Raw genomic sequence first — 25,166 nt, forward strand, 5'->3', positions numbered from 1 at the left:
GGAAAACTTTTTTTTTTTAATCAGTTTTCATCCAGAAAAGGACTACTAAGGGAGTCAAAATTGAAAAATTGGTACATGGTTCTTGTCGGATTTTTATCTGTTTGCTGTTTCATGAAAGCGCATGCATGAATTGTTCACATGACAGATTACTTATGTTAAGAATAAGTAGATTTGAAAACACTTTTTAAAGATCATGTCAAGCTGACATAATGGTTATTGCATTTAACTCACTGTCTAAGTTTTTGTATCGATCTCAACTCAAGTATATTTTTTATTTACAAGAAGTGAACTGTTTAGAAAAAAAATAATACTCGTATGCACATGTCTCAGTTTCTTTCCGTTATTTACTTCATTTTTTTTAAGGAATTTAACATTACATTTAATATTTAATGTATTTCTGTTCATAATAAATAAGAAATCTGCATTAATTAAAATATAATATTTATGCATATTTTACGACTGGACAACGCCGGGCGACCTGCTAGTATTTACCATTATAGATTTTATTTATCTTCTAAGTATTTTGATATATATCATTCCTTAATTGGAATTCATTTTTTAGATTGGCTTTATATAGATTAATTTATTTTTATTTCGGACTATTATTCTCATCTTTATTAGTTGTTGTTTTTCATCTTTTATTGGTTTGTTTATTCAGAACGTTTCGGCCAACTATTCCTCTGGCCTTCGTCAGGTGGCAGAGTTATTGTGTTGGCCAGAGGAATAGTTAGCCGAAATGTTGTGAATAAACAAACCAATAAAAGATGAAAAACAACAACTAATAAAGATGAGAATAATAGTCCGAAATAAAAATATATTAATAAGTATTTTGATCTTTCATTATTTTAAAATATACTTTATTCGTTCTTTATTTTTTTTTTTTTTTCATCTATTTTATTATTTACTAGCATGGGTGCCCGGCGTTGCCCGGGTGCTTGGCGACATGTGTTGAGCAAAATAAAAATAAATAAATAAAAAAGAGGTAATAGGAAGGCAGGCTCAACCCGTACCGCGAAGGAGGAAAAGAACGGTAAAAAATCGTGATGTCTTTGCTGTTACGACCATGTCCAAGGAACCTATATCTAAAATTTCAAATGTTTAGACCCCAAATTGGCGGAGGAATTTGGTAGAGTGCTCAAAGGTCAAATCGTTGAACTTTGACCCCCTTAACAGCCAAATTTCTGTCCGAAAACGGATTACAAAGATTTTCCCAAATCTCAATACCCTGTATATCAAATTTCGAGTCTGTAGATTTAAAATTGACAGAGTTATTGCGTTGGAAAATGTACACACACAGACACGTTCACTTTTATAGATATACTAGCATTTAAACCCAGCATTGCCCGGATGTTGAGCAGAAAAAATAAATAAATAAAAAAGAGGTAGTAGAAAGGCAAGCTTAAACCTGTACCGTGAAGAAGGAAAAGAATGGGAAAAAAACGTGACGTCTTTGCTGTTACAACCACCGTAAACCGGAAGTGACGTATGTTTAAATTAAGGCTAGACAATCGAAAAGAGGGGATGACTTTCGAAAATATCAGCGAAAAAAGCAACCCCTCCCTGTAGAAAAATGCCCAGTTAAAGGTGAAGAAATTAATGTTTTTAGCCAATTTTTCGATATTTGTCGTCTGAAGGGTCGAGCTTAAAAACAATACTGATCTTGTGAAAATCCGTTGCCTCTGTCGAAAGTTTTATGCAGACATGCAAACATACATACATACATTTATATGTTGGTTGCTCAAATTTTCGACCCAAACCGATTAAAAAGCTTGCCCTATCTCTGGATACCCTTTATGTCAAATTTCAAATGTTTAGACCAGAAAGTGTCTGAGTAATTTGGTAGATACCACAGATGTCAAATTTTTTTTTTAATCTTTGACCCCTATTATGACCCCTTAACATTTATTATTTTGGGCTCAAATCAAGTTATTAAGTTAGATCCATGTCCAAGGAACCTATATCTAAAATTTCAAGTGTTTAGACCCAAAATTGTCGGATGAGTTTGGAAGAGTTCTCAAAGGTCAAATCGTTGAACTTTGATCCCCTTAACAGCCAAATTTCTGGCCAAAAACCGATTGCAAAGATTTTCCCAAATCTCAGTACTCTGTATATCAAATTTCGAGTCTGTAGACTTAAAATTGACAGAGATATTGTGTTGGGAAATGAACACAGACAGACACACACACTTTCACAGATATATAGATAGATTCCACTTTATCTCATATTTAAAACGCTATATACGATATATTAGTACCATTCGTGATATTATAAATAGAATGGTATTTTTTGCTTTTGAAATCACTACTGTATATTGGGTACAATATAATAATCAATAGAGTATTGACTCTATAGCAATGAATACAAAATCTGCAGGAATTAAACGTATTTTACAACTCGGCAACACAGCGCAGCTTGCTAGCGTTACATAGAAACAAGTGTTGGGTCCTGGCTCAGTTCTCAATCTCTCAATTACAGTGAACAATAATTTAGGTCAACTGAACGCAGTGTATTTATGCAGTATAGATTTTTTTTTTATATATACAAAAGAGCCACCACTTATCAAAGGTCAATGAGTGTACATTAGTCAATGGGACAATATTGTAGTAATCGTTAGTTGCGGAAATTTGATAAAATTGAATTATTTTAGGGGGACGGCTCATCAAGAACTTGTTCACGGATTTGATGACGACCATATTGTAATCAGCTGGAATTCAGGCAAACGAAAGAAAGTTTGACGGCGTACAGTTCTAAGAAAGAAGCTTTGTTCATGGAACTATGCTTAGGTTTAGGCACATATAAAGAATGAAGGAAATTATTGATAGTGGTTTGAGCTAGACAAGTGTTTTTCATGAAAGTTTGGGAAGGGGCAGACCATAAATTAGAGCTCAGACACGCACTTGCCATGAAAATAACAAAACAGAGACAGGCTCATTACGTCTCTTCTGTGAAAAAGAGGTTGCAAGAAAAAGAAAAGGATATCCCCCACTAGGCTACGAAGCCTATTTCGAACTCTGTCAAAGCAGATTAAGGTGCTTGTGCAGCTCCTACCCAGATGTGGCAACAGTACTCCATTTTGGGACGTATTTGGCTCTTCTATAGCTAAAGAAATGTTATTGCAAAGACGAGTCAGTTGCCTTGTTATGATCATGTATAGCATTCAAATTTCTGTATTAATCATTTTATTTTAAAAAGCATGGAGGCTTGAATAGCAAGAATGTTGGCTAATAAAGACTTCTAAGGTTAATCTCTACAAATTTCCAATCAGACCATGTATGGAGTATGCTTGTCATATTTGAGCTGGTGAAGCAGTTCCCATTTGAAAGTTCTTGATAAAATGTAGAAACATGTCTGTAATTTGACTGGCCCCACCCTTTCTTCTTCACTGCAATCTCTCCCTAACAGATGTGATGTTGCTAGTCTCAGTCTTTTTTTTTAAATACTATTAAGGCACATGTTCTTTAGAAATGTCTGATTTTTTCTTTGTTGCCTTTATTTCAGCTCGTTTGATCCATTCATCTTGTCGTTTTCATCAATTTGCAGTTTTAATACCTTTATTGTAAAAGAGCTTCCTACTCCAATAACTTCTTTCCCAAAACTGAAAGTTTGTGAAACTCTTTTCCTCCTACCTTATAGACTTGATTTTTTTTTTCAAGACTAAAGTCCTCCTGGTTTTGCAATTATCTTTTTGTCCTTGTTAGCTCTCTTTATCAAGTGGCTTCACATAAATAAAAAATTGGACAAGACCATACAGAATGCAGTTTGCGGACAGTTGATCTGCTAAACTTTGAGAACTGGATAATATTAGCAAAAAAAAAAAAAAAAAAAAAAAAAAACCTGACCCTCATGAACAAGGGAAAGTGGTGTGTGTGTGAGAGAGAGAGAGAGATCAGTTAATCTGTAAGGTATTTCTTTCTTTTCAACAATGAGAAATGTGACACAAGGGTAGGAGAGTCAGCATCCTCAAGGAGAAGTACTAATTCTACAAAAGATGTCTGGGCAGCCCCATCGGCATTCCCCACTAGAGGCGCCTCAGGCAATTAGCAATAAACTAAAATCTCAAAGAGAGAAACCAAAACCTAATAGGACTACCATTACACCGTAATCAACAACCGGAACATATCATTACAGGAATGATCTAAACTCTTGATTTTTGGATTGAGGAAAAAAATATCTACAAATCCTGAATATTAAAAGAAAAAAAAAAAAGAACATGAAACCATTATATATATTTTATTAATGAAAACTTTCTTTTACATATAATTGACTTTTACAGTGTTCTTTTTTTTTGTTTTTTTTATTAATATTTCATGTAAGTCTTTAAAAAAAAAAAAAAAAAAAGTAGGTGAAACAGAACAATGTTCCTCATCTTATTGTTACAGCCTCCAATGGTCGGCAGCGGCAGCAAGGGGAGATAATCCTCCCCTACTCAAATCAATATAGAAGATCTTCCTTCATTATGACCTCAAGTATTGCACCAGGAGTAGGTAGGGAGGCAGGTGCAACAGACGGGGGGGGGAGTACATGTGTCTGCCGTTATGTAGAGGAAAACATGGTTGATTTGGTTGGGAGAGGAAAACATTTGATAAATGGCCAGACATCACATTGAGTTATACCCATAAATTTAAAAACACAATATTCTGAAAGCAATTTTAGTTTTAAATAAAATTTACGAAACAGAAAAAACATTAAAACAATCAATTTAAAAAAAAAAGCATTTGATTAACAAACATGTCAAACTAAGAATTCATATACATTCTAATATATATATATATATATATATATATATATATATATATATATATACACACACTAGTACATCGCCCAGCGTTGCCCAGTCATAAAATATGCTTAAATATGATATTTTAATACATGCAGATTTCATATTTATTTTTATAGAGCCAATTCTCTATTGATTATTTTATTGTACTCGACATACAGCAATGATTTCAAAAGTTTTATAAAAATATATGCCTTGGGTGCCATCATCTAGAATCGAAACCAAAACGCACAACTCTCCAGCATTCTTATAAAGAGTTTACTTATCCTACCCACCTAATCAATGTAACATTCATATTGAATCAATGAATGGATTTATACGTATTAATATATATTTTTTACCTTGTCATTCTTTTATTTGTTATCTTCTACATAAGCTCCACCTCAATTTGTTGAGCTTTGCATTATCCCAATAAGTCTCCTCTTAATGAATCTATCTAATTTTTTCTGGGTCTCTCTCTCTCTATATATATATATTATACATACACACATTTTGTTTTACATAAACATTAATAGTTCGCTTCACATTCATGAGCATGTTTCGGTCAGCCAGTTACTAGTAACGAGAGACCTCTTCAGGCAATGTTGCTTATACAAAAGCTTAGTCCATAACTATTGATTATGGACTAAGATTTTGTGTAAGTAATATCGCTTGAAGAGATTTCTCGTTGCCTGTAACTAGCTGACTGAAACATGTTCATGAATGTGTAGCAACATATGCTTTTTATTCGTTTTACATAAGTGATGCCCTACTTCGGTATTGAGCACTCTTATATTAACTTTGTTAAAACTTTGATTATTTTACCTCTGGAAAATATTAACCTGAAATAATATATATATATATTTCTGTAGAAATATATTTTCTTATAATATATATCAATCCTTATTTAAGAAGCTCAATGTGATTACAGAACAATATAGAGAATAAATGACAAAAGGTTATATTTCAAAATTCATGATGTTGACCATCTTGTAATTTATTCTTTTAATTCAGTTGACTTATACAATTCTTGACAGTGTCTGTTTAGAAGCGCAAAATCAACCACTTAATTCTTATAGCAATCAGTGAATCTATTATGCTTTTAACTCATCAGAAGAAATAGCAACAATCAATCCATCAAAAGGAATTGAAATCTGATTTGACATGATTAAAATCCGAAAATTGGAAGAGAAGCTGCAAATACCTTTTCATTTTTCCATTACGCCATATTGAATTCAATATGAATGAAAAGGTATTTGCAGGTTATCTTCCAATTTTTGGATTTTTACCATGTCAAATTAAATAATAGATGTAAATCAGTAGCAACGCTTGCATATAAACTTTGCAGAACTCTAATAGAAACAGAAGGAGATAGAGAAAGTTGGTTTGAGAAATGGAAGATAGGGGTGGGAGGAGAAAAGAAATATGCACAAGAAGTTTCATTGAGAAATACAGCAAAGTCATCATTATGTTTTAGTTTAATGTCTGTTTTACAAGTTTTCATGTTGGACAGTTTTTAGAAATTGACTTCTAAACTAACCTATCTGTGGCCAGGTTTTTATTTTTATGCTTTTTTTTTCTTCTCCAAGTCCATCCTCATCACTTCTTCCCATGTTTTCCTGCCATTTCAACTAGTCTACATTTACTAGCCAAACAATTCTCATCCATTCTTTTAATGTGACCATACCAACAAAGTCTCCTGTCTAGCATACATCTGCCCATATTGTCTAGATTTAATCTTCCAAGCTAATCAGATCTAAATCTGTATCTTATGACTCATGTTACACATCCATCGTCTCATTCTCATATCTACCCATGAAAGACATGTCCTCAACCCACAATGGTCAAGTTTAACTTTCATACATCACACATGCTGATAAACTCTTCCTTTAGTCAACAAAGCTAAGGCTTTGCAAGTTAGAAACTCCGAATGCTTAAAATCACATTGACACCAGCTACTCTGTGTTCCAATAAGGTTTAGAAAAAAAAAACAAAACAAAAAACACTATTAGTAAAAAATATCTTGGGGCGGGGGGGGGGGGGCTCTAAAAACAGGTTTACAGCATCATCCTCAAATTCTTGAGGATTTTAAGAAAATCAAAAAGGAAATCAACAGAATGTCATCCGAGATGACCTGAGGTCATAGAGGATTTCTGGAAACGATTCAAAAATGGTGATCATTTGTTTAATATTTGTTTAATATTTTTAAAACTTTTTTTTTACATGGAAGTCACCACTTATCAAAGCCCAGAAGTCACTCTGAGATAAGGGTTATTGCGTGTACAGTAATCAATGGGATAGTATCGTAGTAATCGTTAGTATTGGAGATTTGATAAAGTGTCTTACTTAAGGGGACGGTTCATCAGGAATTTGTTTATGTCGGACTTGAAGACATCCAGGTTGTAGTCAGGAGGGAAACAGGCAGACGGAAGAGAGTTCCACTGGCGTGCACTTCTAAGAAAGAAGCTTTGTTCATGGAATCTACGTTTTGGCTTTGGCACATTTAAAAAGTGAGGAAAATTTTTGACAGTGGTTTCAGCTAGATGGGTGTTTATCGTGAAAGATTGGTGAGGGGGACCAGGTATTGGAGCTCAGACGAGCCCTTGCCATAGAAGTAACGATACAATCAGTTTGGGGGGGGGGGATTGTGTTTTTTTCTATTATAACACTCAAGATGTGAACAAAATCCCTTATTTCAAGTAAATTCAAATTTACACATTTTCAGCACTCTTATAGATTGCTCCATTAACTAATTTGCATATTGTTGTGCAAAAAGAACATTCATTAATTAGCTATACTTTGATATATATTTTTAATTCAATGATTGTTTTTATTTTAATAAAACAAATAGTTGTGTTTAAAAATATTATTTCATGGATAAATGTTTAGCAAGTCAAAAGAATTCAGAAATCCCAAAAACAGAAGTGGGTTCTCCTTGATTCGGATTGCAGGACAGTTATTTCTGGGCCATTATGTCCCTGTTCAACATATTCTTTGAAGGAACTGATTTGATTTTCAACAAGTTGTGATCTATTTCTAAATTGTAAGTTATAAGTCATTGGCTCAAGGTGAAAATTATCACTTTTGATGAAATACAGAAGAGACTGGGATTATTTTTGTCATGATCTATGGTAGTGGAACTTGGCCCCTTAAAGAGGAGGAAATTAAAAGAATTTCTAGAGCAGATGGTGAAGTGGGTGTGTAGTGTAAGTCTTGTAGATAGGAAATTACCAGAAAAGTTGAGGAATAGATTACATATTTGCAACAAAATTGATGTTTTGCGCCAGAATAGAGTGAAGTGATATGGGTGTGTTGAAACGATAGCGGATGCAAATCCAGTCAACAGATGTAAGTTTATTGAGGTTGATGAATTTAGGGGGGGGGCATATAAAACATGGAGTCAGTTAAGGATGATGTTAGGAAGTTGAGATTGGATGAATAATGCATATAAAACCATAAACATTTCAAAGCATTTCACATGTATGCAACGAATAATTTTAAATTTGATCTTAAAATTAGGCCCTAACTTTTGAGCTGTGCATTTAAATAGAAATGTTTAGGTCATATACCGTACTAACAATAGTAAAAACAAAAAAGTATTTGTGGAATAAGTATCTTCATATATAACTGCACATAAATGTATAACTTATAAAAATTGTAAAAACATTGTAATTTTTGAAACAATAACTTCACCAAATATGAAATAAGTGATCAAACAGCAACAACAACCATATTATAAAAAACTAGCAAAAATATCCAGTGTTGTCAAGAACAAACTATTGAAGATAAACATAATAGAGTTATCTACCCTTAGAAGTAGAATCAGGATTTTAGTAGCAAGTTTTTATTATTATTATTTTATAGAAATCGCTCCAGACAAGGAATGAAGCCACTTGGTGTAAGAAGCTAATAAAAACAAAAAATGATTACTGGGAAGATAGGAGAAAAACAGTCAGCAAGAAAAGAGTTCTACAAGATTGAAGTTTGTGGGAGAAAAAGTTACTGGAATTGGGAGCTGTATTATAACAAAATATCAAAACAGTGGATTGATGAAGACCATCAGAACAATTTGCTAAAAAAATTGTTAATTGTCAAAACCACAAGTTTTATGGATGTTCTAGTTTTTACAATTATGTTTTTTTAATTGTTTCCAAAGTTAATTTAGTCATACAAAAGAACAGTTTATGAGAATAATTATGTAAGAATGCAGAATGGATTGAGTGAAATAATTTCAGTTAAAAATTAATATTTTAGTTCTCTATTCATAAAAATATTAGGGACCAAACAAAACAGTTTGGCTTATCTTATGGCATATCAACATTTTCAGATTATTCGATACACATGTACAAATGAGTTATTATATAAATGAATATGGCTATAGTCAGCTAACATGTTTCCTAATTTTCTGTGGAGCGCTACCGGAAGTGGTGACAGCGCGAAGCAGTTCCTTCACTTTTATTATGTATTAGATACTTTTTTATGTTTGAAATTTTGTTACTTTGATTTAAATTTTATTTTTATACTTTCAAAAACATATTTATTATATAAATTTAAAAAAAAAAAAAAAATTATATAAATTTTTAAAAAATTATATAAATTGATTAAAAACTTAAACTTTTATAATTTCATAAACATATTTCTTATAAAATTTCAAATAAAATTAAAAAAAAAAAAAAAAAAAACTTATTTTTTGAATTTTGTTAATAAAATTTTGAATTTTGTAAAAATCTTATTTTTATCTGTATACTTTTCAATTATGTCCTTTTATATTTTATTTCAATAAAATAATCAGGAAATACTGAAAAACAATAAAAGTGGAAGAAATAGTTTGCCTTGTCACCATTTCCAGTGGAGCTCTGCAGAAAATTAGAACGTACATTAGATGACTTTTACCATGAATCTTATTAATAAAAATATTTTAATTAAATCACAAATGTATGGACATCAGGTATTCCAAGACATCTTTTATGTCAAATTTACCAAAATTTTAACCAATAATGTGGAGCCATAATTTTTTTTCCAGCAATAATATTGTTTACTTGCCTCCTCACGAAGGTAGAGTTAGACAGGAAGTCGGTTTTTAATGTGGAGAGAAACCAGCTCTCAAAAAAAAAAAAAAAGAAAAAAAAGGGGGGGGGCACTCTGGTGAGTAATAAAAATAAAAAATGTATCAGTCACGAAGGCCAAGACTAAAAAAGTGTAGTGCAGCATCTGAAGAACAGATACTACACTTTGATCCTGGCCCAAAGCAGTAATAAGTAGTATAGTTGGTCCACCCATATCATACATTTATATCGAGTTTTATACTAGTGGAATTTTGCCAAATATTTTTTTGTTTTAGCTTTTAAGTGTTTATTAGTAATGGCCTTCATTCAGTCTTCAAGGACAATGAATACCTCTCCCCCAATGGCTGTGCTTATAATTGCGAAGCAAGAGTTGCACAATTCCCAACCATACGTCTCTTTAGCCAACACTGCTTGATTCTAGTGTTAGGAAGGAACCAAAGACAACTGGAAACACTATCAAGATAAGCAGAGAATACATACAGCACTTGGTATTCCCAACCAAATTATCATCCATTTTAGTACTAACCAGAGTCAAAGTTACTTAACTTTGGTGATCGTACAGGAACCAGTGTGTCAATATTATGCTGTGTATATATATATTATATATATATATATATATATATAATTACTATTATTAGTAATAGTAGTAGCAATAACATTAGAATTTAAACCTCATTATGACATAACTGTCATACCAAGGATGCAATTCTGTCTAAAAGTTTGTATTTCTCATTGGGTTGGTTTTTACAGGTATTTTGCTTGATTTTCTATTTTTGAGTGATTATCGAGAATTAAACAATGTCACACTCATGTTCGCCATTTTTCTTGTTCTCCTGTAACACTCAACATATTTTACGAACTGAATACAAGATTTAAAATAAGTTAAAATGTTAAACATTTATCCATCTATGTAAAAGAGTAACATATCTTGCCTTTGATAACATTTATTTATTTATTGTATAAATGATTTTTTATCAGTTTTTTTTTTTTATTTTGTTGTCTGTAGTAAAAATGTGCACTAGTAGAAGTAGCCATAATATTAGAAACATGCCAAAGTTGTTTCCTGCTAAATTTGGTGCAATTCTGATAAATACTTTTGGAAACTGTTAATTCTTTTAGTATATCGGTCATATAGCATTAGAAACGTTACTTCCCCCCACCACCACCTGCTATAACTCACCCAGGATGTTTCATGTTAAATTTTGCTCAGGTATTGTAATTCAGATTCTGACCTCTGACCTACATAGGTGGACACTTCAGCTGACGTTCAGCATCGTTAATATGAGAATACAGTAACAAGGCCAACGAACACGTCAACAATATAAAGTAAAGAAGAAAAGAATGTTTCTGTTTTATGCTGAGACAAATCAAAGAGGCTTACGTTACTTAGCAGCAACACCCTTCTTCTGATGTATCCTATTACCCTCATTTACAATGTAGAAATGCATACAGCATGAATTTAATAATCATTGGCCTAACACTCCCAAAGATTTGAATTGAATTCCGAAAGCATAATGGACATCCGGAAAACCAATCAGACACATCACCAATCCTTCAGTGAAAAAGAATGTCTGGTGTGACGTTTAACTGTAACCACAAATCATAAAACACTTGTACTTTACTTTGCATTTTTTCTTAGCAAATTTCAAAGTGTTTTCAAAAGGCGGACGGAAACAGGAGTTTCATTCCTTAAGGTTTTAGATGAGAATCAATATATAAAAAGGGGAAGTGTGTTTGTCTGTTTTCTATAGAAATAGATATGATTGCACCGAGTAAGGTTTTTGGTGGTGAATAAGCAGAAATAATTTTTTACAAGGAATTAAAATGTTTCAAAGTTTTTGTATATCAATTTTCAGAAAAAGCATTGTGCAGCAAGATTAGATGTTGGATGTATAAAACTAAAGTTTAAATGGAAAATTCCATGTATGGCTAGTTTAAGCAAGATGAAATTTTTTTATTAAAAGCGAAATTAGAACTATGTGTTCAGGAAGTTATGTCACAGAAGGAAGTATGTGATCGAGTAGTTAGTGAGTTTTTGCTTTTTTGAGAGTTAGGTGTCACAATGGTAGGACCATGTTTCAGAGCTTCCACCATTCTACAAGGTCAGCAGAATGTAGTTTTTTTTCTGGTTTTACTTGCTGGAAATTGAGTAAATAAAACCTGAGAACAATTAATAAATTATTAGTTATTTTTAATTGCAGCCGTAAAAAAAAAAAAAAAAAAAAAAAAATCACTTTGGCAGACCCTTACATTTCTGGAAGCATATCTCTGCTAGTCCTTAATAAATTCTGAAAACTTTCAACTGCATAGAAAGGGCAGAGTCTGAGGGTACCCTGAACCATGTAACTAAAGTTCAATGAAAGAAAACTTCAGGACACTTCTTTCATTCTTTTGTTTTTAATCTATCAAATTTAACACTTGTGAGCAACAGTTTCAGCCTGTTTTACAGCACAATAACCACTTTGGTGATCATTTAATTCTTAATTTAATTGAACACAAGTTGCTATACGATTCACAGATGCGAAATGGATTCTATATAGTTATGAGGACAAACAACAATAAGAAAAAAGTTTAATAATACTCTATAATAGATATGAAAGGAAAAGGAATGTACACATTACAAGGCAATAGCAGAAACCCTAGAATATGCTTCTACTAATCTCTCGCTATTAGACACGGTCTAAAAAAGAATCTCAAATCTAATAGATCAACCACTAACAGCCAAGCTCCAAACCTCTGTCCCATTGTCAAATCTGTGCTTTTTTTTTTTTTTTTTTTTGCAAGTAATTTAATAGAATGCGCTGATGAACTCATAGCACTTGTGTCCCCTCAACATACATACCTCTAATCAACTCAACAAACAGCAAAATCACACTCTTTTCATTGTTGAAGTCCTTAGATACTGGAAAGCCTTCGACTAATATTTTATTCCCATGAACTACTAGATATTCCTTCCCCATTTCCTGCTTCCCTGACTGCTGATGTTTAAATGGATTGTGAACAGACATCCACTGCTCAACTCCCCACAGTCCCCTGTTAGACACGATGCCAAATAGTAGCCCTTATGTTCCAAGTGACAATATGCCTTGTTAGAGGTGAAAAGTAAAAAATGAATCCAAACAATGGCTATAAATAAACACTCCATTTCATACACTGTATTTTCTTGTAATAAGAGTTTGTCTTAATCGACCCTCAGAATGGATTCATTGTCTTTTCCAAATAAATTATAATAAATATTAAAAGATTATTTATTGTATTCATCTAATCTTTTAATATCATTTGAGATATTTATTATTTATTTGGAAAAGGCTATATGTTTGTCTGTGTTCAGATTTTTAAACTTTCTCCTCCGATACTAAAAGTTGCAGAGTGGCACTAGAGGTCTCAAATGATTGGATTTTTTATTGACCATTCTTTTATGGGTCTTTAGCTGATTGAAATAGTTTTTAATGGGTCAAAAAGGGATCAAAATTGAAAAAATCGTTATACATTTTGTACATTCATTTTAGTTTATTTTTAATCAGTTCATATGTGTGTCACGTTGGTACAGTGGTAACGTCACCAGCTTTGAATGCTGCAGTTTCAGTTTCTAACTGATGATAATTTTTTTTTTAACTTTTGAAATCATGACTATAATAATACATATGAAATCTGGACAAATTAAAACATCATATTTAAGTGTATTTTGCAAAGCTGGGAGCCCCCCCCACCACCACCACCACCACCACTAGTATAAGGTATTTAATAAAATTTATTATTGCACAAATACTCATTAAAACCCATTCAGCTCTTGTATAAAGATGTTGACAAAGGAGGGGTGGGGGTTAATATTTTATTTACAATGCTATATTGATTACTGTTATTACCATGATTACTGACAAAGGTCATTGTGACATTTCATAGAAATAAAGCCATTATTTAGTATAAAATTTATAGCATTCATACTTGGCACAAAATAAAAATGTTTGTAAAACGTACAGGATTTTAGAATCAGAAGATTATTTGAAACATTCTAATTACTAAAAATCAAATGTTATGCGTTGTTAGAGACAAAACTTGTTAATGTTATGGTTAGCAATTTTTTAAATCATTTTTGAAACAGCATCATCTCCATTACTGTTTAACGCTTGTTTCCAACTTCCGGTTATGATTCGTGTGAGAATCAATAGCAATTCACGTTGAAAAATCGTTCATTCTTAATCAGATTTTGTCATTTTTTTTCTTCCTTGTTCACCCAAAACGAGGTGAAATCTACTTGGATGTAAAGGGTCTACTATTTGGGACCATGTTTACAGGAGACTATGTAAGGAGAGGAGTGAGATATCTGTTTATATTTATAATTCTGCATGTCAGTATAGTCAGAGAAACAGGAAGCAGAGAGAGAATTCCAAAGTTTAGCAGTTAGGGAGAAGCTTTCAGAGTAGAAGGCTTTCCGGCATCTAGGGGTCCCAACAATGAAAGGTGGGATTTTGTTAAATAGAGGGGGTATGCACGTTGAGGAGTACAAGGAGTTCATCAGAACATATTTTATTAAAATACTTGTAAAACTGCACAGGTATGTCCCATTGGTTGATAGTGCAGGTCATATCAGATTAGAGACTCTTTTTTGAGCCCTGCCTAAGAGGACGAGACTAGTGGTGGACTCACCAGCCAAGTTGTGGCAACAATACTCCATGCAAGAAGATAGAGGATACTCTCAGGTGTAAATTATTTTCTAGCATGGCAGAGGGAATCTATCTTCTTTACAGCAGCCTTTGCAATGTCCTCGATGTATTTGTTTCAGTTCAAGGATAATAGCCATACTCTACACCAAATAAAACTGATTTGGTCACAACACGTGGCCAGTAATATTAGGTTTAATGATACCATAACTATAATAAACTTTAAGAAATCAAGCATGAATACTATTAAACAATATATTTAAAAATAAAAAAATACTGCCAATAGGTTAAAAAAAAATAAATTCAACATTTTTTCCTCAAAAAACATAAAAAGAAAGCTCTTTTTATAGTTTCAGGATGGACAACTTTCAAGAAAAATGAATTTTGACTTCAAAAGAGATACCCATCAAATGTGAAATAAAGTTTATATTTCTTTTTTATTGTCCTTTACAGATTTTAATATTTAAATTGGATGAGCCCTTTCTAAATGACATGGTGAGGTGTATGATTAAACACAAACTTTTTAAGCAAATCAAAATAAGCAGCATCCTGGATGCTACCAAATTCTTATGATATGCATAAAAGAAGTCTTGTAGCCATTTGGCCAATTGTAAAAAGGTTTCTCTAAATTCTGGAGGGAATGCTTTAACGTTAGAAGAATTAGATACCACTAAAAAGGGTTAGTAATGCCAGTGTTTACGAATCAATTGGTTTCAACCTGAATAAATGGAACAAAGTTAAAATTTTAGCCTGACTATTTCTTAGGAGGATGAAACAAGATTCTGTGTAGCTTAATTGCCATATATTTTCATAACTTACTAATATAATGAGCTACATATTTATTATAATAAGGTTCTCCCAAGAATATCATAACAATCTTACAGTTATATCTCATAGGATTAGTGAATCGCTCGACGGAGCAACCTTTCTAGAGCTCTTGACATATCAAAGGCCTTTGATAGGGTATGGCATAAAGGTTTACTTCACAAGATCTCCAGCTATGGTATAGCTGGAAATGTCTTCTCAATTATTAAATCATTTCTCTCTGATAGGTTCATAAGAGTAGTAGTTGATGGGCAGAAATCAGAAGCTCACAGTATTAATGCTGGAGTCCCTCAGGGGTCCATCCTGGGCCCAACTCTCTTCCTGATTTACATTAATGATCTTCCAAATCACATTCTTAGATCATTCGTAGGCATTTTTGCTGATGGCACTACCATCTATGATAGCACATCTAAGACAGTAAACGACCAAGTTCTCTCCGATTCTCTCTCCTCTGATCTTAAGCACGTGGTACAATGGGGAAAGGAGTGGCTGATTACTTTTAATGCATCTAAAACCGAACTTCTATCTTTAAATCATCAACATTCTGATCCCCATCTGGCATCAAGTGAAATGAATGGCTCTCATCTTGGGGAGGCCTCATGTTTTGACAAGCTTCTGGGCTTGACCTTTACTCCTAATCTGAAATGGAACACATACATTAAATCTGTTGCCAAGACCGCTGGAAAAATGGTTGGATCTTTCTATCGATCCAGTAGATATCTCACTGCTGATGCAATTCTCTATCTAGTTAAGAGCCAGGTACGTCCAGGGATGGAGTGCTATTGCCACATTTGGGCAGGAGCTGCTAGAAAGGACTTGTCCTGTCTTGATAGAGTTCAAAATAGACTTCGTAACCTCGTAGATGTCCATTTCTCTTCTCTGCAACCTCTATTTCACAGAAGAGATGTTGCAAGTATGCTTTATCGTTATTTTCATGGCAAATGCTCGACTAAGTTTCAATTTATGGTCCCCCCTTTCACAAAAAACACTCATCTAGCTGAAAACACTATTAATAATTCCCCCCACTCTTTATCTGTGCCTAAACCTAAGCATAAACAGATTCCATGAAAAAAAGCTTCTTTCTTAGAACTGCACGCCTGTGGAACTGTTTTCCATTTTCCTGCTTTTCAGCTGACTACAATATGGTTGTTTTCAAGTCCAACATAAACAAGTTCTTGATGAGCGGTTCCACTTAACAAATTTACCGAATTTCCATTACTGACAATTACTATATTGTTCAATTGACTACTGTACACTCTTAACCCTTATCAAGGCCCAAAGACCACTCGAGGATAAGTGGTGATACTCATGTAAAAAAACCATCCATCAAAAGGACATAATTGAGCAAGACATTGGTTTCAACTTAAATGAATGGGGAACAGCAACACAAAACAGGAGACTTGATAGAACTGAGCAAAGCTTAGTATGCAATCTGCAACAGTTGAAAAGCAAATAATTTGATCCTCATCGTGCACTTAAGTAAATTGAGGCCTTGTATGAATCCAACCTAACTCCAATAAATCATAAAGTTGGGTAGCAACAGTGAAAATAAGAATTCACAACAAGAATCTGTCAAAATAATTTGGTTTTTTAGTTCATTTTCAGCAGTTAAAATATATGTGAATGAATAGATTTGCTTTCCAAGAACTTCCCATCTTGAAAACACATTACCACAAGATTACATTGCAGCTCCCAGGAAAGCAATGTTAATAAGTACTTGTCACAAATCATCTTCATAAGGCATTAACCCTTATTTTGATAAGTGATGACCTACCAACAAATATATAGTATTATTTCATGTGGCCACATAAAAATGTGGGGCTATAATATTTTATATATTGATTTTCAGCATTTACTTTAACAGTGCTCAATATTTGAGTAGAGCTAGGTAGTAAGTTAATATATGGTAATTAAGCTATACAATGTCTTCTGTGTTTCATCCTTGTAAAAAAGCACCAGGCTAAAATTTTAGCCTGACGATTCCTTACGAGGATGAAACAAAAGATTCGGTGTAGCTTAATTGCCATATATTTTTACAACTTATTGAGATATTTATAGCTATAAATTCATTATAATAAACCCACTCCCACAAGATCTTTAACGTTTATTAAAGAACTTAATTGGAGTCGAGCATCTACATTTGGATGTAGAATTTTGGCATTGTGATAGATTAACTTTATTCTTCCGATGAATATTTATTTTTAGGAGACAATTTTCTAAAAGATGAACTTTTATCAACTTGTTTGAAAATAGTGTAATAATGGGAATGAGATAAAAGTAAAATTTAAAAAATAAAATTTCATTTAAAACTGAGGATAAAAATCATATATACAAACCAAATGTGTTGTCTTAAAAAATAAATAAAATTACAATTTCAGATTTTTTATGTTACAAATGAATCTTAAAATAAAAGTCATTGAAAATAAATATTTAAGAAAAAACAATGGGAAAAAATTTAAATTTGATAGGTAAAAAAAAAAAAAAAACTGGCCAAAAAAATTGTTTGAACCAAAAATAACATTTAAAATTGCTCCAGAATTGCAAAGATTTTATGTGATGCAAATTGGACTGTAATTATGGGATCCATTAGGTTTTAACGACCCCAGAAAATAAACAAAGTAAAGGGACAACTTCGGGTCTACATCAGTTTAGTTTTGATACAAAAAAAAAAAAATATATATATATATATATATATATATGGCATCTGTAAACAAATTGAAAATAAACTAGAGTTGTTTGGTTTTTTGTCACATTTTTGTTTTTGTCAATTTTTACCATAAGGAACAATTTATTTTAAGAAAAAAAAAGGTAAGGGTGGGTATTAAATATTTATTGGAGGGGGATTTTTTTTTTGTATTTTTTGCAAAACATTTTAATAAACAAATGAAATATTGTGTCCCTCATTTGTCAAGAGAAGATTCTATTGTATACGCTTTCAGCGTCCTAAATTCTTGTTTTCAAATCCTCTCATTCTCTTCAATTACTTGATTCAGATTCAAATATTTTGAAAACAAAACTTGGAGAACAGAATCTTGCAGTTTAACAAGGAGACAAAATGTTTATTAAAAAGATTTTGAAAATAAAAAATTAAAAATGCACAAATAATAGATATTTAATATTTCCTTTTTTTCTTAAAAATAAGTCTTTCTCGTTATTAACAATCAAAAAACAAAACTATTTAATATCTGTTTGTTTACAGTGTGTACATCTCAATTGGGAGAAATCAGTGTAGACTCAAATTCGTCACTTTTGTATTGGCTCATTTTTGAGGTCTTTGAAACCTAATTGATCCGTAATATAATAGTTGTCACCATTGTTATTACATAAAAGTTAACAATAGGCAGTATTTAATAGCAGTGTAAAAAAAAAAATATTCCGGCAGATCAAATCTAGTATCCCCCGTCCTTTTCTGTCGTGCTATGCAGTCAGCTGAAAGTTCAAATCAAATGTAGGACGAATAAGCTGGGATCTCTCGCCATAACACGACTTTGTGGTCCTCTCCACCAGTGACTATCTCACGGTTTTTGAACATGCATAGTTGTTACGGCTCCTGTGAAGAAAGAAAAGACAATACATTCAAGTTAAAGTAACTGGTTGCCATTGGGGGATTAATGCGTGCACACTCATGCGCGCACACACACACACACACACACACAGAGCAGAAGATGAAGCAGATATTTCTAAGTAATAATGTAACTCTTCAAAATCTTCAATGAGTTTTTAGGGTTAGTCTGGTTGATGCATCTTACTTCAATATTTCTTACAAGAAGACATATCTGTTACACTTTGATAGACTCTACATTGCAATTTCTATTAGACATTTGTACACAGTGCGATAATGTATGGAAGTTGAACGTTGACCTGTGAGGGTTAAGGACATGCATTGCATAGAGGGAAATAATATGAGAATTATATGATGGATTAAAGAAATATGGAAAATATAGCAAGATGTGTGTAAAATAAGAGACCAAATTGAAAGAATGGATGAAAACCTGAACATCGGATACAAAATTATCTATATATTCTATAAAAGTGAGAATGTGTCTGTGTGTGTGAGGACATTTATCAACCTGTATACTCAGACTTGAAATTTGGTATATAGGACAATCAGAAAACTTTATTCCATTTGCATAAAAAAAAGGGCTGCTAAGGGGTTAAAATTTGAAAAATGTGAGAATCATTAATTTTTATCTGTTTGCTAACAGTTTCACGATTGTGCATGCGTGAATAGTTCACATTAAAGATTCCTTATGTTAAGAATAAGTAGTTTGAAAACACTTTTTAAAGATCGTGTCATGCTGGTCTAATGATTATCGTACTTGACTCATTGTCTTTAGGTTTTAGTTTCAATCTCAACTCAAGTATTTTTTTTCTTTACTTACAAGAAGTGAATGGTTTAGAAAAAACATACTCGCACGCACATGTCTCAGTTTCTGTATGAATTAAAATATAGTACTTTATGACCAGGCAACAGCGAGCGGCCTGCTAATAGTGAAAATAAAGTTCAAGTTTCCTGTTCCTGCTTTGAGCATTTATGAGGTTGATTAATAATAAAAAATAAAAAAACTAACGTCTAAAACAGTTTTAGAGATCAAAGATAAATTTACATAAATTCTAAAAAATCTTTATTTGTACAAAATGATTCTTTCACTTTACATCAGTTGGATAAAGTTGGGCAAGAGATATGTAACAAACTTTTGTTTGTTTTTCAATTGTGATCAACTTGTTTGGCTATTATAAATAACTATATATATAACTATATGATAAAACTGCTGAGCTGCAAAGAGCAAAACAGAATTTTGCATTAGTAAAGCTATTTAAACTTCTTTATTTCTTCAAATATTCATATCACAAATTCATGTCTATTTCATGCAATAAATTTTCCGATATTTTATTCATATTTATATAATTTGTTATTTTTAAATTTCTCAGATTTAAAAAAATGTCTCCAAGTCACAACCCACGATTTTTAAGGATATTATTATGTCTACTTTTATTTGTATTATTGAAATGTAAATTTATCCATGAATGCAATTCAAGATCAGTCCCCAGGATAAATTCTACTGAACACAGATGGGATCCTGACAGCTACTACCACTCCAGCTTAGAATGGACCAAAAAGTAAAGGTATCTAAACAGTGGCAGCAACCACTACATGCTTCCAAAATTGTGGCTTTACTACCAGATTCAAGTCAAGATTATAACCAGTTATACTCTATATATAGTTTGTGAATGGCTTCCAGGCGGTTAATATTTTGAGGAAAATAGCGGTAACAGACTGATTACGCAAATTCGAAGTGTGATCTTAACTGAAACAAGAAATATTTAATATTCAGCTCAACTATTTGTTTTCGTGTCTTGTCTTCATTTTACAAAGATTCTTTTATATCATAAATGTTTAATTGATATGAACATGACAATTCTTTCATTGTGGACAAACCAAAGTTGTGAGATAAAATAAAACTTTTGATTGAAAACTTTGCTTTAAACTGAATCCAAAGTTTATTTAGAAAAAAAAAAAAAAAAAAAGGTGCTTCTTCATTATAATAGTGAAAATTAAAATGTTGAACTCCAAGTAAAACCAATGATATCTACTTAATTGTTATGTTGCAGTAATGAACAAGATTTAAGAAAAACAATTAAGTAGAAAATTGATTTTTTTTTTTTTTTTGCATTTTCACCCCAAACAAGGCACAGTGCCACTTTGATGTAGGAGGCTACTATTCGGGATATAATTTGCAGGGATACTATGTAGGGAGTTGATCAGCAAGATGTCCACACTTGAATTTCTGCATGTCAGAGAAGCAGGAATTCAGAAAGGAATTCCAAAGTCTAGCAGTTCTAGGGAAGAAACTATTAGAGTAGAAGACTTTCTTACATCTAGGGATCTCTACTGTGTAGGGGTGGATTTGTCAGGGGTATTTATATCTAGTGGGGTACAATGGCTTGTAGTTCGCCAGAGCACCTACCATTAAAATAATTGTAAAACCGGCAGAGGGATGCAACATTTCGTCGATGGGACAGCAGTTGAAGCCTAGCTGACAGTGCAGGACCTATTAGGTTGGCGACTCTTTTGAACTCTTTCTAAGAATGAGAGATCAGTAGCAGATGCATAAGGCCAAATGTAGCAACAATACTCCATACAGGTGGCCTTTTAGAGGTACAAGATACTCTCAGGCATAAGTAACTTTCTAGCATGGTAGAAAGAGCCCACCTTCTTTGCAGCAGCTTTGGCAATGCCCTCAATATATCTGTTCCAACTCATGTTCCCTGCGAATGTTAAGCCAAGGAGTTTAAATGTAATACTTTCAGGTAATGTATCATTACCCATAACTATGGGTGGTTGAGAAGGTTTCTTGTAATTATTAAAGGAAAGAAGCTTAGTCGGCAGCATTGACTGTTACCATCCATTTTTGTCCCCCATTCCACTTCAGACTGGAGGTCTTCTAGGATTTTCACAATTACCTTGGATATGTGTTTATTCGTTTTTCCACTTGCGTCATAAATAAAAGCATGTTATCGTCAGCTAATATATCCATCTCAGAGACAATTTTATCAGAAAGGTCCTTTATGAATATCAGGAATAATAAAAGTCAATTATCATTGAAAACAGTTTTTGAAAACAATTAGCAAAAATTGAGTTTTGCGCAATTGGCCTAATATTTTCAAAGTTTTCAGAAAATGTTTACCTCTTTTGTTCAGAGTTGAACTCCTCATTTTCTTTTTTTAGCAAAACTGAATTTTATTTAATTGTCTTAGAAAATTATTTTCATTAAAAATTAATTTTCTATCTAATTGTTTTTCATAATTTTTTAATGTATTCATTACTGCCATATAACAATTAGATATCACTCGTTTATTTACTTGGAATTCAATATTTCGATTTCCGCTATTATAATGAAGAAGCGTCGAAAAAATTATCAACAATAATTTGATTGTCCTCTCTTAAATGAAATAACAAACCTTGATGTGCTTCAGGTACGTGATCAACTTGACGAGAATTTAGAGGATCCCAGACACAAACGCTTCCGGTACTTGTACCAAATACCAAATAATCATCAAAATAACACATACATCTGAAAATAAACATTAAAAAATAATATTCATTGGTTAAAAATAATATTTATTGGTTAAAAATAAAATAAAAAAGAAAGAAAAATAAACTTCATCATAAATAAGATAATTTGATAGTGGGAGAAATATATTTTTTATTTTCATGTCTGAAAATAATGAAAATAAAAAAAATAGATTCCAACAGGCATGTATTTATGAAAATCAAGCTTCTGGATGGTTGAATCATTTTTCTCCATCTCTTGATATAAAAGTCAGTTGGTAGAGAAAGGCGAAGTAAAACATAAGAGGAATTGATTTGATGGATTAAGATAAAAAAAAAAAGACTTGGCCAGAGAGAAGTTAGTTTGGAAGTCAACTTCTAGAGCTGTCAAACACATGCCAGTATGTATAACGGATATTAAAATCAATTGATAATACCAAAACTAGCATGACAATGTGTGATTTGGTTGCTTTGTTTTATGGCATATCAACCTCTTTTCATGTTATTGCTGAATCAAAAATTTTATGCTTCAAGTTTTTAAATTATCAAATATTGATTTATAATATTTGGTTTGGTAGTGTTTTTTTTTTATTTTTTAAGAGGAAAAGTTTTGCTTTTACAGAACATGATTGAGTTTTGCAAAAAGAAAGGAAAAAAACAACAGTTTGGTGCATTTTTGGTCAAGAAGCCAATATCTTCAGACAACTTGATCTGATAGCAACAGTGACAATTATGTGAATAAATATATGAAATAGTGTTGAGACGATTAATCAGAATCTGGAATGGGAAAAATCAGAAGGGGGGGGGGTATTGGAATAAAAAAAAATTACATATTTTCTGATTAAAAAAAATTTTTTTTTAAATATCATTAGCAATGGAAATTAAATTAACAAAAACTGATTTTAAAATACTAGTAAAACTGAAATCTATAGATCACCCACCTTCCCAAGTGTATTTTTGTGTTTGTGAAAATATATACACAAGGGTTTTTACAGCAATCCAAAACTTTTAAAGAAAACGAACTTTATAGTTAAATATTTAGAGATTTTGAAGAAATTGAAATCAGTAATTATATTAGAATCAAGAAAATTTTTTGAATCGTCCTATCACTGATAGGAACTAAAATATAGATTTAAATAAGTGTTTATAAATGCATTAGAGAGAAAAATGGTGGTGGAAAAGCAAAGGAAGGAACGTAGAGCAAAAAAAAATAGTGTATAAAAGAATGAGTAAACTGAGTTAGTACAACATTAAAAGTCTATATCACTACTAGTATTGTCACCACTGGTTTTGCATGATTAGACTGGGTTAGGGAGAGCTGAAGAAAGGTACAAGTTTATATTATTTTATTAGTCTTCCATAAGTAATACAAAAACATTTATGAATGTAGGTAAAATTAAGGTGCAATGAACATTTAATATTTATATTAACAGTTTTATGGTTAGTGATGTAATGAATAGGAGTACATCCTGGTTCCTCATTACAAGATTATGATTGGTTAAGCCATCAATATCAACTGGAAAATCAACTTGGAAAAAATGTTGAAAGGTACATAACAAGCCTCACACTTAAGGATATACCGACTCCAACCACAAACACCCATTCATTACAGTGAGTTACAAGATTATTATTCAAATATGTAGCCAAAACCACTCAGCTGCTTTAAACGAATATATCCTTTTGCAGGATATATCAGTGAAAGAGAAATAAATATTACAAAAACATATTTATACAAACTACAACCTGAACCAGAATCATATGCAAATCGATATTTTTGTTCTAACTCAGATAGTTTTCAATGAAAATTTATGAAATTTAGCACGTTATATGGCAACACTAACACAAGCGCAGATCTAAAATTTTAAGCTAATCTGCACAGTAATACACAATTGGCAGCCATTTTGGTGATTTGCATTTTTTTCAGCGTGCCAACTTTATATGCAAACCAATGCTAAAATATGGTGAAGTGCTAAAAGATCATCGAAACATTGATTATTCTAGGAATTTTTAAATTGAGAACAACAATAATAAAGAACAAACAACTTCAATATGGTTTCATAGTTCAATCAATATCTTATATAATTGCCATTTTTATTGACAAGAGTAAAAAGCCTTTGGTCCATTCAAGATGTCAAACTTTCGATTTCATCTGATGAAATGTCTTTGGCAGCAGTCAGAATAGCATTCAAGAGGTCATTCTTGGAGTTGTACTGCCTTCCTCTGGAGTGAATATTTTGTTTCAAAATGCTCCACAGATTTTCGACGGGATTTAAATCTGGAGAGCAGGCTGGCCATCACATTATTTTCCCATGTCTGGCAAAAACTCTCTCCAAATATTCAGTGTCTATCCTTGCAGAATGAGACGGTGCATTATCATGTATGAATACCATCTTTTTCCAGAATGCAAAATTCTTCTTGTGCCAGGGTTCCAAGTATCTGTCAATGTAGAGTTTGGCGGTAATTTTCACTCATTGCTAATGATTGCAGCCCAGAACATCTCCTTGTTGACACCTGATCCTTAGGGGCATAGACCCTCATTATGGTACCATCCTCCCCTCCATCCATCGGGTCTATCGGCACTCATCGGTGAACAAAAGTTTGAAAATTCACCTTCATGTGATCTCTTGCCCACTCCATCCTCTTTTTCTTGTAGATATCCTTCAATTGAGGGCAGACCTCTGGTTTTCCAAATTTTGCAATCGTCCTCAGGATACGACAATGAGTTGATTTGGGCACATCAGGAATGCCAGCTTTTTCAAAAACTTGTTTGCTAGTTTCAAGCGAATTACGGCGAACTTCTCTCT

The 25,166-nt window shown here is 32.4% G+C and overlaps 1 protein-coding gene across 1 annotated transcript in view; it reads right to left on the reverse strand.

Annotated features, from left to right (window-relative positions):
• Positions 1–18,060: 18,060 nt before the first annotated feature.
• The window catches only part of LOC145277497 (protein FAN-like), a 137,964-nt gene continuing 130,858 nt past the window's right edge, over positions 18,061–25,166 (reverse strand). The window contains exons 31-32 of the mRNA XM_080128887.1: positions 22,272–22,384; positions 18,061–18,858 (exon numbers count right to left, since the gene is read on the reverse strand). Of these exons, the coding sequence (XP_079985013.1) occupies positions 18,824–18,858; positions 22,272–22,384 (148 nt within the window). The 3' untranslated portion in view covers positions 18,061–18,823. The remainder of the gene's footprint in view (positions 18,859–22,271; positions 22,385–25,166) is intronic.

This window comes from Euprymna scolopes, chromosome 6 (genome assembly GCF_053919585.1).
Source record: "Euprymna scolopes isolate OS-2025 chromosome 6, ASM5391958v1, whole genome shotgun sequence".
Taxonomy (NCBI): domain Eukaryota; kingdom Metazoa; phylum Mollusca; class Cephalopoda; order Sepiida; family Sepiolidae; genus Euprymna; species Euprymna scolopes.